This window comes from Choristoneura fumiferana, chromosome 4, assembly GCF_025370935.1.
Source record: "Choristoneura fumiferana chromosome 4, NRCan_CFum_1, whole genome shotgun sequence".
NCBI lineage: Eukaryota > Metazoa > Arthropoda > Insecta > Lepidoptera > Tortricidae > Choristoneura > Choristoneura fumiferana.
The window spans coordinates 16,771,183-16,783,588 of NC_133475.1; the positions used below are offsets into that span (position 1 = coordinate 16,771,183).

The window sequence follows — 12,406 nt, forward strand, 5'->3', positions numbered from 1 at the left end:
GCGACCCCTGTTGTATGTGTGTGGACTGCCTGCATGCCCCGAATCACCAATCCACTCGACTACATTTGTTCTTAGATCAACATGACTCTGTGTGTGACATTAGGTGCATAAACAAGCAACGTTTATGCAAACATTGAAGTTAAAACAATTCACGATCGGAACTCTGAGTGCTGTTGGAAACAATGTCGTTGACAGATAAGTGGATTGACGATGTTGGTTCAGCGGTGTTTGTTGTTGTTGGGCGATATCTCGGAGGCTCCGACCCTCGTTCAGAGAAGAGAGGTTGATATTAAGGGTGCTTCTGTGAAAGCGAAGCAGAGCGGATATACTCGTATAAGTATATATAGAGTCGACTCACATTGGTTAAAAGTATCAAGGCAACCGAGCTGCACTCGAAATCTCCAATTTTTTACAAGCTTTTATTTAGTTTTACCTGTCCCGTTGTCCGTCTGTCTATCTGTCTGTCTGTCTGTAATCAAATCTTGCAAGTTGAATTCGACCAACTTTCAGTAGTTGGATTGACTTGAAATTTGGTATGCAAATGTGGTTTCGGTGACGATACAAGTGCAGTCAACAAAAAGTACTGTCAGCAAAAAAAAGCTTGTATTAAAAATTAAATTCTTACCAAAAACTTTTTCGAATATGAAACCTATATAGCACATTTGACCGAAATCATTAGAACCGTTTCCGAGATTCCCGAAAAAAATGAGATTTACTTGTTTGAAGGAAGGAAGGTATTAAATATCCCTAATTCGATCGGTCAACCACATAGTGTCCTGTTGCACTTTGATGTGTAGGTATAGCTAATGATACACCCCCTTTAAAGAGTGACCTGTCATTTCGCAGATTTTCGTTTCGCAGACAACTATTGGCAGATTTTTCTTTTGACCGAGCAACGTTTGGTATAATTTTGTTTCGCCTTTTATTCGTTTCGCCGAGTAGTCGGTAGGAAGAATAGCGATATGAAGATTTACGTTTAGTCTATTGTTTGTTTCGTAATTGTTTCAGCTAACCGAACAACAGAACTGTTCGCCGAAAAACGATAAGCAGAGTTATCACATGGTATCAAGATGTAGTTAGGTGCGACGACGAGCGTCAGCGAGGAGGAGTGTTAGGTAGAATTGCGACCAACAACGCAACGAACCAAACTGCCAGGGTTTTTTTTGACTTAAATATAAAATAAACCTCAATTCGAAAGCGAAAAGTTGTTCGAGCAAACGTTTAAAATTTGTAGTGATTATTCGGCTAAACTAATTTCTATTAATAGTTGTTCGGCTTACTGACTCATAGGCCAACTAAACGTTGAGTTACGAATTGTTACTCTGCGAAACAATAAATACATCTGCGTACAAATTCATCGGCGTACCGTTACTCGGCGAAACGTGGTCTGCCAATCAATAATCTACGTAAAAATTGTCAGTGAATCATTAGGTAACTAAATAAACAAATATTTGGATTTATTCCACTTGAAAACTGGTCCAATTCCATTTGCATAGCTACCTAACAACTTCTATATCACTGAACCATATCAATTATGTACCTTAATTCATTCTAAAACAACAGACTTCAGAATGCCAGTGCTTAGTGCAAATCTGGAACACAACTTACGAGGCAGTCTTAGGTTTTGATACATATCTATTCTATTGTTTTGTCAGCTACTAATCGAAGAATTTGAGTGCGGCTTGTCCTGTGGAATTCGTTATTTATTACATTTAGATTGGTTTCAGGGTGATAGATAAGGTAAATTTTATGGTCCCATTTTAGTCGTGATTCATTTTTGACCTCCGATGCAAAAAGAGGGGTGTTATAAGTTTGACCGCTATGTGTGTCTGTCTGTCTGTGTGTCTGTCTGTGGTACCGTAGCTCTTAAACAGGTAAACCGATTTGAATGCGTTTTTTTTTCATTTGAAACCAAGTCGCTCTAGCGATGGTTTTTAGACTTGTTTTTTTTTTAAATCGGTTTAGCCGTTTTTGAGATATTGAACTTGAAGTGACAATGTCGGGCGTTTTCCAACTTTTTGTTGGTTAGGTTATAATACATCCACCTGGAGAGAGATTTCTCTATATTTGGTGTCCCCCATGCTATACGAGTATAAGGTACTAAAGTAAGGTAGGTGGGCCTTCCTCCTCTTTTAGTTTTCTAATGGCGGCCATATGAGCTATTGCTAATTTTAGTAGATGTATTTACAAATAAAAAAAAAACACAGTAAAACAAGTTATAAACGCCAATCGGTTATAACCCTCCCCTCCCATGTCGGGTTATTAGCAATCAGCCAGAGTTCTATAAGTTTGCTAGGAATTCGTTGACTGATGTCCAGGGTGCACCAGCCCGGGCACTGCTCTACGCTCCGGAAGGATCCCGAAGAGAACCGTTGCTCTGAGGGACACAAAGAGATAATCGGATACTCGGTTATCTTAACGCTGGCCGTCTGATACGATCCCATAAACTGTCTTGTTTTGTATGAGAAACCGCTTTTACTGTCTTCTGTATGGTTTTCTCAGAATGTCGTATTATTCGTATTCGTTTCGTATTATTTTTAAGAAATCTTATACCAAAATTACGTAGTTTCCCTGCCCTTTTAAAATACATAATTATACTCCGTGTAAACTGATAAGCTTTCGTTAATTTAATATTCGTTCATCCTTCGATTAGTCTGTCACGTTGTCGTTTGCAAAAACTGTCATTTCCTAACATTGGAGCACAAACGCTCCAAGACATTTATTTCTCATTCAAAAATACATTATACTTTGTTGGCGTTGTTGCTGCGGAAATTACGGTAGCTTATAATTTCCTCCAATGTGGCATATGTATTTTAACCAGTGTCTAGCAGTTACCATTTTCCCTTCTCTTGTTTAAGTGTGAACAAGGGCACAAAAATAACTACTATTGAATGAAGTTGGAAAGCTACAATTTTTGTGTCCACTAGAACAAAGAGCACCCTCCCAATAATTCAACAATTTTGCTGCTTTTTTACACACAACCTTTTTATTTTACTATCGCTCAAGGGTCGAAAAATACGACGCCGCAGTAAAACGCTATTTTACAGCACCTGTTGATGTGAGGTTGCTTTTATCACGTTATTTTCTCGACAATAGGATTTGGAACAAGTATTTTGATGACAACATTACAAGTTTTTTGTCTTTACAAAAGTAACCGAGAGATTATAAGCTGTGTGTAAAATTAATCTGGCATGTTATAGTGGATTATTAGGATTTTTGACTTAACACACCTGTTATCGCGCCTTCGTCGCGGTATACATAGAATATACTTAGATCAATAATTATGGAAATATTCGATGATTTTCATCATAATTTTTTAAAAACTTACAAATATTTTCAGTGAAACTATCTGCTGAAAAAATCTGCTTTAATTAATAGCATCTTGTATTAATACTGTCAATAGACTGTAGCCTGTTTCAACTTGATATTTTTGTAACCAAAATTACAAAAATAGTAGGGATTTGCCGGTTCCTCGCTTTTTTTAAGTCAATCAAAATGGCGAATCGGGGGGGATTTGGATTGGTATGTTTTTTTAAAGCGTGAAGAAGCAGAGCAGAGGATCGGCATGAACAGAAATTTGTTGCATAGACGCAGCTATTGTAAGGTAATATGGACCTCCACAAAGTAATGCTTGATCAAGTTGAGTATATAATAAGCAACATGTACGTTTCCACGCGTTTGCTTTTAATTTAGTGTGCCTCTTTCCAGGCCGCTAACATCCCGGCTCAAAGGCGTTCCTCGTACGGTAACTATTTAATAAGCGTCCGCGCTGGTTGGTCAGCCAGTCTTTGCTTTGCCTACTGGTTTATCTATAGTTTAGTATAACATCGCTCAACACAACGTTTTAAACTTTCGTGATTCTCACTCGTAGTCAAAATACCACAAACGGGAATTATCACGCTATTATTACACAAGTAATATTTACCTCGACGTTTCAGCAACGTTACAGTTGCCGTGGTCACGAGTAGACTGAAGTGTGGGGTGTCAAGTCTGCTTAGCAGCGCGAGTTCTTGGAACTACCCGCACTTGATCACTAATAGTGCCGGCACTCGTATCACGATACCCGCACTTGATCACTTATGTTAGTCACCCTACAACACCGACACACAACACTAACAACGTCCGATCGTCCCTCCGAACATTCATCCCGACGCCGACACTTATACGAGTGATACTAATAGTGCCGGCACTATTAGTGATCAAGTGCGGGTAGTTCGAAGAACTCGCGCTGCTAGGCAGACTTGACACCCCACACTTCAGTCTACTCGTGACCACGGCAACTGTGACGTTGCCGAAACGTCGATGTAAATATTACTTGTGTAATAATAGCGTGATAAGTCCCGTTTGTGGTATTTTGACTATCGCACGACACGTTCAAAACAAATTCGCGATTGTAGTCAACAACACGCGGCAGGAGCTGTCGATGGCGATGTATTGACATGACATTATTGTCTCTATAGGTACTAATACTCTTTGGTCCTGTTAGGGGACTTTTGATGTTTGACTACTGAATGTCAAATGTCATTCAAAAGTGGTGAAACATTTTAAGTAAAGTATAATTGTTCCAACCGTTTATTTAACTTCTGACAGCTCGAGTACTAATTAAATTAGTGATGCCCTGATGCGTTACTGATTCGATTTCTTTTAACAATCGATTTGACACATGAAGAAGTTTTAATCGATTTAATACATTCATATTTTATTTTTGCTCAACATTTTGCATTGTTTTATAAACATTCACAGGTGTTTAAGTTACTTTATCTTATATATTAAAATAAACCATTTATGTTAAGTTAATATGTTTATCACTCCCGACGGTAATTTAGTAATTTTGTCAATTATGAAGCGGCAAAACTGGACGCGGCAGCGACGCCAGTTTGTTGTCACTCACAACGAGACGCCCGTGGTAGGTATAATTAAAATTTGTATTACAGTGCCTATTTTAGTTGTTTTAACTTTTTAATCCCTAAAGGCATATTAATGTATTTATTATTTATAAAATGATTTTGATATAAAATATAATCACAATAATTTTAAATGTATGTTTTATTCATAAAACCGATTTACTTCAAAACGGTTTTTATAGTCTATGTTCATTCATTACGAATGGCACATCACTAAGTGGGCGGTGCCCGTCCATGAAGTACGGTATTCTCTGTAGTACATTGTACCGAAAATTATTGTAAAACTTCACGTGCGTAATCTGTCAAAAGTTAAATAAACGATCAGAACGACTTATAGTAAAAAAATACAGTTCTAGCCAGTGACCTTCTTCGTGACTTTTCGGACAACATTTAGGACACCAAAATAATGCTGTATACAGTTTCCTGCTTGTTATCTATCATTCCAAAGTGACTCTCCTAATGACTGCATTACAAGGTCACCACCCCGAATGCAGACCGCTTAGTCAATTTCCTACAAAATTTGTTTAAAAAATAAATATCATTACATTTAAAGCATCAATTATCACAGAGCACCCCTGTTGCCGAGTACTAACATTTCTAGCGTAAACATTATCTAACTTTATATAATATCTGACCTTCCAGAGAGGCTCTAAGGCATTCCACGAAAGTACCAACTATTCAATAAGCGTCACTATGACCGGTCTGAATTCCTTGACGTGTGTTGGTAGTTTTGAGGGTGAGTCAGGAAAACTGTTTGACCTCGTGAAGCGTCGGTGTTTAATTTTAGGAAAAAACCGGCCAAGTGCGAGTCAGACTCGCACACCGAGGGTTCCGTATAAATATTTTTATTATATGATGTAGGTAACTAAAAATGTACGGTTTTCGCAATTTTTCCTTTATCTGTGATATAAGACGTTGCTTCGCGCTTCGTACCAAATTTCAAGATTCTGAGTTCACGGGAAGTACCCGGTAGGTTTTGATTCCCTAGCGAGTTTCTGCTGTATCTTTTGATTGCGTTGGCTTTGAAGTTAGATTTTTTCACAGCTCCAAAGGATAGTAGATCTGAGTATTTGATATAAATTTCACCTTGATACCTCCAGCGTTCCTGAGAAAAAGGGTCTTGACAGACGGACGGACGGACGGACAACAAAGTGATCCTATAAGGGTTCCGTTTTTCCTTTCGAGGTACGGAACCCTAAAAAACTGAATGATAGCAATGTATCGGGAGCTTACCAAAGGTAGTTTCGGTTTATATCCCGTTGGAAATACTCGTATGTCTAGTATATTACCAGTAAATCATGTAAAATTGTGTAAAATTGTGACCATGACTCTCCAAGATCGTGTAGGCGCAGAGTATTCACAGTATCATAACGTCCATTTTGATGTCCACTCTACTAGTCGTTCACTCTACCCAAACGTCATGTTCATTCTAACAAAATGTCCACTCTAACTAAAGATTCATTCCACTGGAACGTCTATTCTATCACAACGTCCACCTAATCAAAAGGTTCGCACTGCAAATAGTCCACTCTGCCAAATACATTTCAACACCACTTAATCTTGAACGTCAGAACATTTATTCTATCGGAATGCAGCTGACGTAGTGGTGAAATAGACGTTTCGATGCAGTTGTCATTAAAATTTAAATGCGGTGCATATATTATTTTATCTACACCCATTTAGTAAATACTCCATTATGCGTTTAAAAACCATAGATAATGACCAGGATTACGACATTGGATTCTATTATGAACATGGCTGTATCGTAATGGTCATTACGATAAAGATATCTGTATCGTAATGAGATTTCATACATCATTACAACACCGGGGCGCGCCGCGCTGCGCGCACAAGCAGCAGCAGCAGCAGGTCGTGGGACAGACATACCTACCTAGTTCTCGTTAATGCAGGTCATTCTCAATGGCTCTTGAACACATGATAGAGGATTTAATATATGGATGTAGATGAAAATATTCTATGCAACTGTACATAATTAGGCCTTTAAACACTCATGTGACCCTATTATGAAACTCGGCTACGCCTCGTTTTATAAAACCACACTCGTGTTTTAAGGACCACTATTACGATACAGTTGCATAAATAACTGTTGACACAGGTGACATTTTGTTACAGTGGACATCATGCCACCAAAAGACTAAAATGTGGCAAAGAAACCCGTTATTGTGGACCAAAGCAGCCACGTCAAAGGGCACCCATAGTAAATAGTTTCCTTTAGTTTCCAGCATCTATGTGAGCAACTATCATCACCGAGATTAAGTTCAGCCGCAGTAGACGAACCAAAAACAGTAATTCAACGACGCAATGTCAAGTAACAAGAATGGTGTTAAACATTACAGCTTAGGGAAGTTTGTGAATGCTCTAAAGCAACAAATTTTCAAAGAGCGGTGGAAGTAATTGTATGCAGTAATAGGTAATTATGTATGTAAAGTGGGCCAAATTTTGAGCCTTTTATCCATATCCCGTGGGAATATGGGAATAAATAGTAGCCTATGTTTTATTCCAGATGTCCAGCTATCTACATACCAAATTTCATTCAAATCCATCAAGCCGTTTCAGCTTGAAGGAGTAACAAACATTCACTCACTCACAAACTTTCGCATCACGAAACATATCTCCAAGACGTGAGTTATCCGTTTAGTTCACTATGCTATGTTACTATGAAACTTTTTCTGTGAACATGTACCACAGTTGGTTTGATGGTATAGAATAGGGATAACTTACTGATTCTGCTAAAAGGTAGTGTGTCATCTGCTAAGCTGCTTGTGGCTACAAGTTGTCGAAAATTATGTTAGAAGTTGTGCGCCGGGCAACTGAACTACACGGGAGTTAAATTAATTTACTGCACAAAAGTTTTCTGCAACTTTTAACAAACGTGCTTGAAATGATTTACTTATAAAAAGTAGTGCAATGTAATAGCGTAGGTGTATATACGCGTAGGTGATACAATACATGCAACAAAAAGAGTAAATTTAGCTATAATCATACTTGAAATACTTAGGAGTTATTGTTACTTTGTCACTACTACTGTTTTTTTTTTAAATTACGGCTATAATAATAGTTTTCAGGACCTCTCATAGTTAGGTCGAGCTTCTTGGGTGTACTGCAAGGCTTCAGGTACTTCAGACCAGTACCAGAATACACACTCTCATCTATGCTCCAGACCTTTCATTTTTGTATACCACCAGAAAACGCTCATCAGATTAAAAAAAATTACGAAGATGGCACTTGCATATTTCTAAACGTTTTAATTAATAAATTTAATAATCAAATCTCAATTCATCAGTACAATATTATAAAAACCTCCAATAAAACTGTAGTCCATTGTCGGTAAAATAGAAGAATATATGAATACATTCCTTTCTACTTGACCGCCAGTCTTAGTAGAAATAAAAGTATGTAACATCCTCTCGCCAGTCCAATAAATTTTACGTAAAGCGACATCTTTTGGCGTTTTCCAGAACTAATAAACATAACCCCGAGCGAGCGCATTTCACATTGTAGCTAGTTTCTTGACGTCGCAGCGTTGCAACCACCTCACAGATGGCGCTAGAAGTCAATAACTGCTTGGTATTGCAACTCGATTACAATGCGCACTTGTTTTCTTCAGATTCACGGCACATGGATAATTACTACAATTTAAAGTCTGAGACATTTGCATTTAGGTACAATAATAATTCCTGTAAGTCAGAAAATCTCTCCACCTCACCTCCATTAAACCCTAAATAGTCTTAAATCATTTTTATCATTGATATCACCTACTCAGATATTTTAAACAAGTTTTTAGGCTTTAGTAATCAAAATCGAAACTCATAGTTTTGCAATGACTGTCTGCTAAAAAAGAAAAAAAAGAAGAAATGAGGAAAAAACGAAAGTACAACAACAAGTACAGCGCACGGCCCGACACATCTTTGCCCGTTTTTTTTTACCTTCGAAACAGATGTAGATTCGGATGTAACGTTAGATCGCTGAGGGCTGTGGTTGCGGTTACGACAGAGTCGCGCTTTCCTATGTCATCTTTTCACCTTTGCGGTTAAGGCCGAGAACAACAAAACTGTATTTGCAATAGGCAAATTCCGTTACCGTAAAATTATAAAACCTTTTACTTGCTACTTCACTACCATCGCGAGAAAGCTAAGTTTGTGCTAGTGCGAGTTAATTAATAACGCCTTAAGGTCTCTACCCACTACATCATGCCATGACTGTAATAGAGACGTGTCAGGAACGGAATGTGAAGCGCTAATACATGACACGTGCCTTTTACGGTCAAGGTATGAAACGGTGTAATGGGTAGAGACTGCTCGTAGTGACCTTTTGCATACAATTGGACAACGTCACGGCTCGACAAGGAATAAGAATGGAGATTTTTACTACGGCGTAAAACCACCTGGTGTTGACCATCAGTGGTGTAGCGTATGGTACGGATTCCGAGGACCTGGGTTCGAAGTGGGTCTTATTTTCTGCTGTGCATCTTTTAGTTTGTATTTTCAATTCGACAAGGAATGACAATACCTTCTCGCGCCACTGGTGGAACGAGTTGGTGCATTGCGAGGAAGAAGGGGCATTTTCGCCTCTTTTCTTTACACTTTTATATATTTAAGTGTAAGGTGAGATTTTTTAACGTGCGTATGAACACAGGGTTCTGTTCAAATAATCTCCTAAGTTGTTTGCCTAACTCCCTCTTGCTGTAAACGCTTTAAGTTATTTTTGACCATCAGAACTACTACTCCACAAGGCATTGACCCCATCACGAGACCGCACCATATGTTAAAAGCTATACCCAAACCGCTGCTCGACAATTGAGCATCTACCCTACTTTAAGGCTATGCACCCCAGGGACTACTATCCAGGGTATTGTGTAGTTAATTAAATAATGGGGTGTATATGGCATTGTAGAGGACCGTTGTTAAATGAATTTGGTTATAATTGAGTTCAGCTGAGGTGATGACGGGGGTTAAGTTCAGGGTTGCCACATTAAATAAAGTATCTTTAAAACTTTAAAAATAAAGTAGGTACAGTCAAGGGCATAAATATTTGTACAGCCATAGCTTCAAATATATTTATAAGCCGGTGAGTGGCATAAAGGTGTATAGATATTTTTGATGCCTTGGTAACGTATAAGCACTGCTATTTATGATCTTGACTCTACCTACTGGAACTCCAAGATAAAACGAAGTAACTTAGCCGTATAGTAGGTAAAATTCACTTGTCACTCGCTGACAAGACACAAAGAAGACATCAAGGCGGTTCTGCGCATACCTCCGCAAACTTTTGTTTTCAGGCAGATGGATGAACATGTCGCAGAACGTCGCTCTCAAATCGCTCTAGTCAGCCTCGAAAGACGTTTTATGCACAGGCGGTGTATATACAGGCAATACGTAAAAATTAATCTGAAACAGACTCATAGGCATAATGATGAATTTCCTAAAATATATTACAGTCAAGTGCAAAGATATCGACACGCCCAAATTTACAAAAATATGTATAGGTACACGACTTTATGCACTTAATATTAAGGTCGTTTATACATATTTTTGTAACTTTGGCCGTGTCGATTCTTTGCACTTGACTGTACTAAGCTAAGGGAGTAACCCTACAAGTTGGCAAATGTTGCGTGGCGGCATAATATTCTCGACACTCAATATAAACATGTTAAATCTGCGACGCGTGACGCGCTCTGACCTTGGTGGCAGATAGCCTGTCGCCCAACCTTTAGATCTAAAAGACTCAATAAAAGAAGCCCATAGTTTTTCAGTCGGCATGCTCACCACAAAAGAGGTGAAGGTGTTTAATGGGAGTGTTTGTTTGTTACAGTACCTGGGTTCGTTCCCGGTGTGCGGCGGCGAGCAGACACAACTTTCCGCCCAGCTGCTACTCATGAAGGTAAGTAGGTACCTCCGAAAGAAAACTAATAGAAGTTAAGAGAAGTTTCCCTGCTGGCCGCGCGTCCGCGTTAGGTATTCGTTTGGGATATATTGCTGTCTTTATCGCTCGTGACATAAGCGCTCGCAGCCGTCCCCTCCATGCTCCCCCATGCCTTCCGCAACGACGTCCGTAATTTATATCGAGATAGCTGTAGGCTTTTCAAGATTTGGGCGGTTGAATTTTGGGTTTCGTTGTCCTCATATTATACGAAAAGTATAGCATAGAAATCAATGATATTGTACAATCAAGATATTCATTATATTTTCTATGCCTGTGGTTTTTTCGATTTTTGTGAAAATGCTTTCATCATCAGCCGGAAGACGTCCACTGCTGGACAAAGGCCCTTAGAACGCCACAATGAACGACAACTCGCCACTTGCATCCACCGGTTTCCCGCTACTCTCACGATGTCGTCATTCCACCTGGTGGGAGGCCTGCCAACGCTTCGTCTTCCGGTTCGTGGTCGCCACTCGAGAACTTTTCTCCCCCAACGGTTATCTGTTCTTCGAGCGATGTGGCCGAGGGTGTGGTTCGAGCGATCTAGTCCATACTTACAAAATTTCATCTATTTCTGTTGCCTAGTTTTTAAATGAGACCTGAGGCCTTATTTCCTAACGTTTCTGACGCTTGCAATCGCGATCAAATGACAGTTTTTGTATGGGAAACCTGTCATTTGATTGCGATCGCGTGCGTCAGAAACGATAGGCAATACGGCCTCTGGACTACGTTTGTATGGAGAGTGGAACGAAGAGACTTCACTAATGCTTCTACGTATCCTAAATCGACCGGACAACTATACCGATTGGACAGCACAGTGATTAAGGAAACTGACTACGAAGCTTGAGGTCCCGGGCTCGATTCCCGGCCGTGGCAGATATTTGTATGAAAAATACGAATGTACGTATGTTAACGCGAGTTATAGATGTTTAGTACGTATTAAAGTAGGTATGTATCTATTTAAGTATGTTAATCCGTTACCTAGTAGGTACCCATAACACAATTGCTTACTTTTGGACTCGGTATCAAGGGACCTGTGATATTTATTTATTTATCCCACAAATGCTACTTGTATTACCGTACTAATATTATAAATGCGAAAGTGTGTGTGTTTATATGTTTGTCCGTCTTTCACGTCGAAACGGAGCGACGGATCGATGTGATTTTTGGCATAGAGATAGTTTATGGGCCTGAGAGTGACATAGGCTACTTTTTATCCCGAAAAATGCACAGTTCCCGAGGGAGCAGCGCGCGTTAAGCGAATTCCACGCGGGCCAAGCAGCGGGCAAAAGCTAGTAATACAATAAATCAGCTAAATTGAGAAGATATTTCGATGATTGAACGTTCGTTACTCACTCATTCACGCATTAACGGCTCGACAGATTTGGATGAATTTTGGCATACCTAAGGTTATTTTTATGATTTCGATTAACTAAATTAAATGGGGTAATATTTATCCCTTTGCGCTAGCTTTGAGCTTTGCGGTGAAGGAAAACATCGTGAGAAAACCTGCACAAACCTTCGAAGCAATTTAATGGTGTGTGTGAAGTTCCCAATCCTAA

The 12,406-nt window shown here is 39.2% G+C and overlaps 1 protein-coding gene across 3 annotated transcripts in view; it reads left to right on the plus strand.

Annotated features, from left to right (window-relative positions):
* LOC141427566 (EGFR adapter protein-like) overlaps nucleotides 1-12,406 on the plus strand; it is a 271,634-nt gene that overhangs the window by 170,499 nt on the left and 88,729 nt on the right. For all 3 annotated transcript variants that reach the window (XM_074087140.1, XM_074087141.1, XM_074087142.1), the window contains one exon: nucleotides 10,737-10,805. In XM_074087140.1, the coding sequence (XP_073943241.1) occupies nucleotides 10,737-10,805 (69 nt within the window). The remainder of the gene's footprint in view (nucleotides 1-10,736; nucleotides 10,806-12,406) is intronic.